Here is a 3453-nt window from a genome sequence, read left to right on the forward strand (position 1 = left end):
TGCATGCCATCTCAACATGAGTTTTAACTGGCATCTCTCTTATTATAACGAGTTTGCGTAAGAGTCTTCATGCTTCCTTCACTGTGAACAAGCAGTTCATATTCTGAATCATTTCTGTAAGTGGCTCGTCTTCGTCTTACTGGTTTAAAGCTCTACTATTTTGAAGACAAGAGTCCCCAGCCAAAACACAATCCCCAGAGATTACCACCAACACCTTGACATATGATAGCCATCACTTCCCGAATGCATTAAGTGTTAAAAAGAAAAAAAAAAAACAAAAAAAAACGTTATCACTGAGATTCTCCTATTGGAAGGTATAACCACTATTCTCCAATATTCTCCATCTAACATATAATATCCACGAAAACGTTTTCCTTTGTGTGCGTGTGTCAATTTGCAAAAGTTAAGCTTCATTTCAGTAGGGGAAAGGATAGTTTGGAAGATTGCCCGAAGACAATTTCATGTCACTAAATGTCACAAAGACTTGAGTGGTAGAAAAGAAATGATAATTGAGGCTAAACAGTAAGTAAGAGAAAGCGTAAGATAGAAAAACATGTCTAAATATATTCGTACAGTCATTTCATTGCATGTGTAAGAGTTCGATACATTAATGTAAAACAATTTTCTTAATATCGTGAAGTGCAATTACCCGAAGAGGCACACGCATTTTCCTAATCAATATTCAAGCTATGTCGACAATCTCTTTTCTGAAAACTACCTTTAACAGTTACAGTTCACGGGACATGAATTTCAAATTTCTAAAAATGCTGGCAAACATGAAACCTCTGCCACAATAAAATAACCAAGCAGATGAAATGCATGTGTTAATAGTCTTCCTTCTTTTCCACTATGTGAGGAAATCCTCCATTATTTTTGTTAATTCTTAAAAAGATCCTATCGCTCACGAGAAATTTACAAAGCCCAAGCCGGCAGCATTTTAGACATCTAGAAAAAGTCCTTCTTCCAGGACACGGAACCCATCCACACACAGGGTTTGATTAGTCACCAGGAAAGAGACGCGGCTCGAGAGGCTTTCGAACTCTACAAGGGTCCTGTCGCTGAAATTTCATGACGGGAGAAGACTTCCCCTCTTACCTTCTACCCAGAGATTGTTTATAACATAAAACCCGCACAGTCATTGCGAGGGAGGGGAAGGATACTGAGACTCTGGTCATCTCTCTGATGCTGCGGGGTACAGGTAGGAGAGCACAGGGGACCCCTTGGACGGTCCTGAACATGGAAACACCGTGGCTTGGCCAGAGTCATTTGTGAGAACTAAGGAGAAAACAAAAACCTCACTACGCTGGACCAGAACCACCCCCCACCCCGCCCCGCCCTGTGACTCACTCCACCTGTGGCTTTGGGCGGGTCATGTGAACCCTCCGTGACCAAGTTTCCTCGCAGGGCAATCCTCGTGGTGAGGACTAAGTGAGCGTGGCACTTAGAATGGCACGAACGGCCTCACGTTCTAATTGGGCCGTGTTGCGTCACCACGGAACCTCGAAGTGAAGCATCAGCTCACACTCGACAGCGTCTCCTCCGTGATCCCGATGCACACGGAGGGAAAAGCGAGGATACACGCTGACGGTCTATCAGTGCAGCCCGGGCACAGGTCACCTAGCACAGTGCTATGAAAGGTGGCACGTGGTATGCGGCGGTCACCGGGGACGCTGGAACCAAGCCCGCGGGATCAATTATCTCTCAATATGGTTAATGCCGCAAGTGAACCAGGAGCTGGTGAGTTGCAAAGGTGAGCACGAAACCCCTGCCTGACTCGTGGTTACCTGTCAACACGCTCCCAACAGTTTATTTTTCTAATCTCTTCCAATTTTCTCTTCTCTTGGTCTCTGTATTTCTTCCCCATCCTCTCTTCTTTCATTTTGCTGCTTTCTTCCCTGAATAAACCTTGGACCTGAAAGGTTTATTCTGCTACTAAACTTACAGCGTGGTTCGTGGATCCCAACTGAAAATTATGTTAGTGCAACCTGGTTCCCAATTTAATTATTTTAATGTATTATAACATCAGTTAGTCGGCTATCTGGGAGAGACTGGGCTCTGGGGAAAATTTGAAAAAAAAAATGATTTATCGGAAATTAAAACGTGAAGAATGCCTTCCTCGGCATTTTATGGCATTTTTCAAGCCAGCTCACAGACACTCTGAAGTCTTTAACTTCACCCACTTAGTGACACAGTGCCCTCTGTCACTAACAGCACAGACGCCAACCACACAATCCCAGACGGGGAGCCATGCCTCACAGGAAGGACCGAGAAGTTCTAGACCACCTGCCTCACCAAGGATGCTGTAACAGACTCCTGTATCGAGCTAACCACGAAACAAACGCACTATTTTCTCACTGCTTCTACATGGGTTACAACATAAACTTCCCCGATCAACAAAGGTGTCACTTCGGTGACAACACGACACCCTCCCGAGTCACCCAAACCCTGCGAATTTCCACAGGACACAAACCTTTGGGAGGCGTGAGATTGACTCCGTTTTTAAGGCACCATTGCACGGGCAAAATCCCCAAGGAATCCGCGTGGCAGAGCATTGAGAGTTTGCTAGGTTCTCGTCTCAGGTCGTCAATAGTCACTTGAAAAAAATGATTGTTAAAAACCTGAAAGAAAAAAAAAAAAAAACATAGAGCCATGAGTTAATTCCTCGGGATCACGTACAAGGCTAACGTGAAATACTGGCACAGTTTCCACACACGATACATGTTACTTCATCAAAAACGGTTTGACCGCAAACTGGCAGTTTGATGAATAATACTAAATCGGTCCAGTTGTGAAAAAGTCAGAGATGATCACTGTGGTCATAATAATGAAAAGTAAACGAGTAAATAGAATATATAGGAGATAGAGAATGGAAGGTCACCCAATAGTCACGGCTGAAAGAAGGCCAAACTGATGAGGACAGACAGACAGACGGCAGCCCAGGGGAAAGCCAGGGTGGGCACGGAAAGGCCACACGGGTGCTTCTGTGTCCACGGCGGGGACCCACGTCCTCACACCAGGTCGTTCAGGAACCACCGAGGCCTGGCACGGCGATGCCCCACCCTGCAGCCCACGAGGACAGAAGTCACACTGGCCCTTACGCTGCGTCCTCACAGTCCGGTACCCACGTCGCTGTCGGTCTGTCCAATCACAGTGTGTTTTCCAACATGCATCCCGGAAGTCGGTGCTGCTAGCCTGCTTTCCCAGCCACTCGGCTGGAGGAAAGGGCTCCCGCTCTGTCCCCCCGAAGCGTCAGGCTTGTGTCTCCGTCCTGAAAATTCTGATTCATTCCCGTGGACTGATACCACGTCTTTCTCCCCCAACGGATCCTACATCGTTTGAGGACAGTGGCCTCTTCGTTACTCATCAAGGTGTTCCCACAATGCAGAGGAAACTCTCTGCACGCAGGAACGGGACCGTCATCCACTGACTCTAAAAAAAAAGCGGTCCATGAAG

General features: G+C 46.4%; 1 protein-coding gene across 1 annotated transcript in view; it reads right to left on the reverse strand.

Moving 5' to 3' along the window:
- SFMBT2 (Scm like with four mbt domains 2) overlaps positions 1-3453 on the reverse strand; it is a 158512-nt gene that overhangs the window by 59130 nt on the left and 95929 nt on the right. Inside the window, exon 8 of the mRNA XM_006906953.3 lies at positions 2471-2618. Within this exon, the coding sequence (XP_006907015.1) occupies positions 2471-2618 (148 nt within the window). The remainder of the gene's footprint in view (positions 1-2470; positions 2619-3453) is intronic.

This window comes from Pteropus alecto, unplaced genomic scaffold (assembly GCF_000325575.1).
Source record: "Pteropus alecto unplaced genomic scaffold, ASM32557v1 scaffold11, whole genome shotgun sequence".
Lineage (NCBI taxonomy): Eukaryota > Metazoa > Chordata > Mammalia > Chiroptera > Pteropodidae > Pteropus > Pteropus alecto.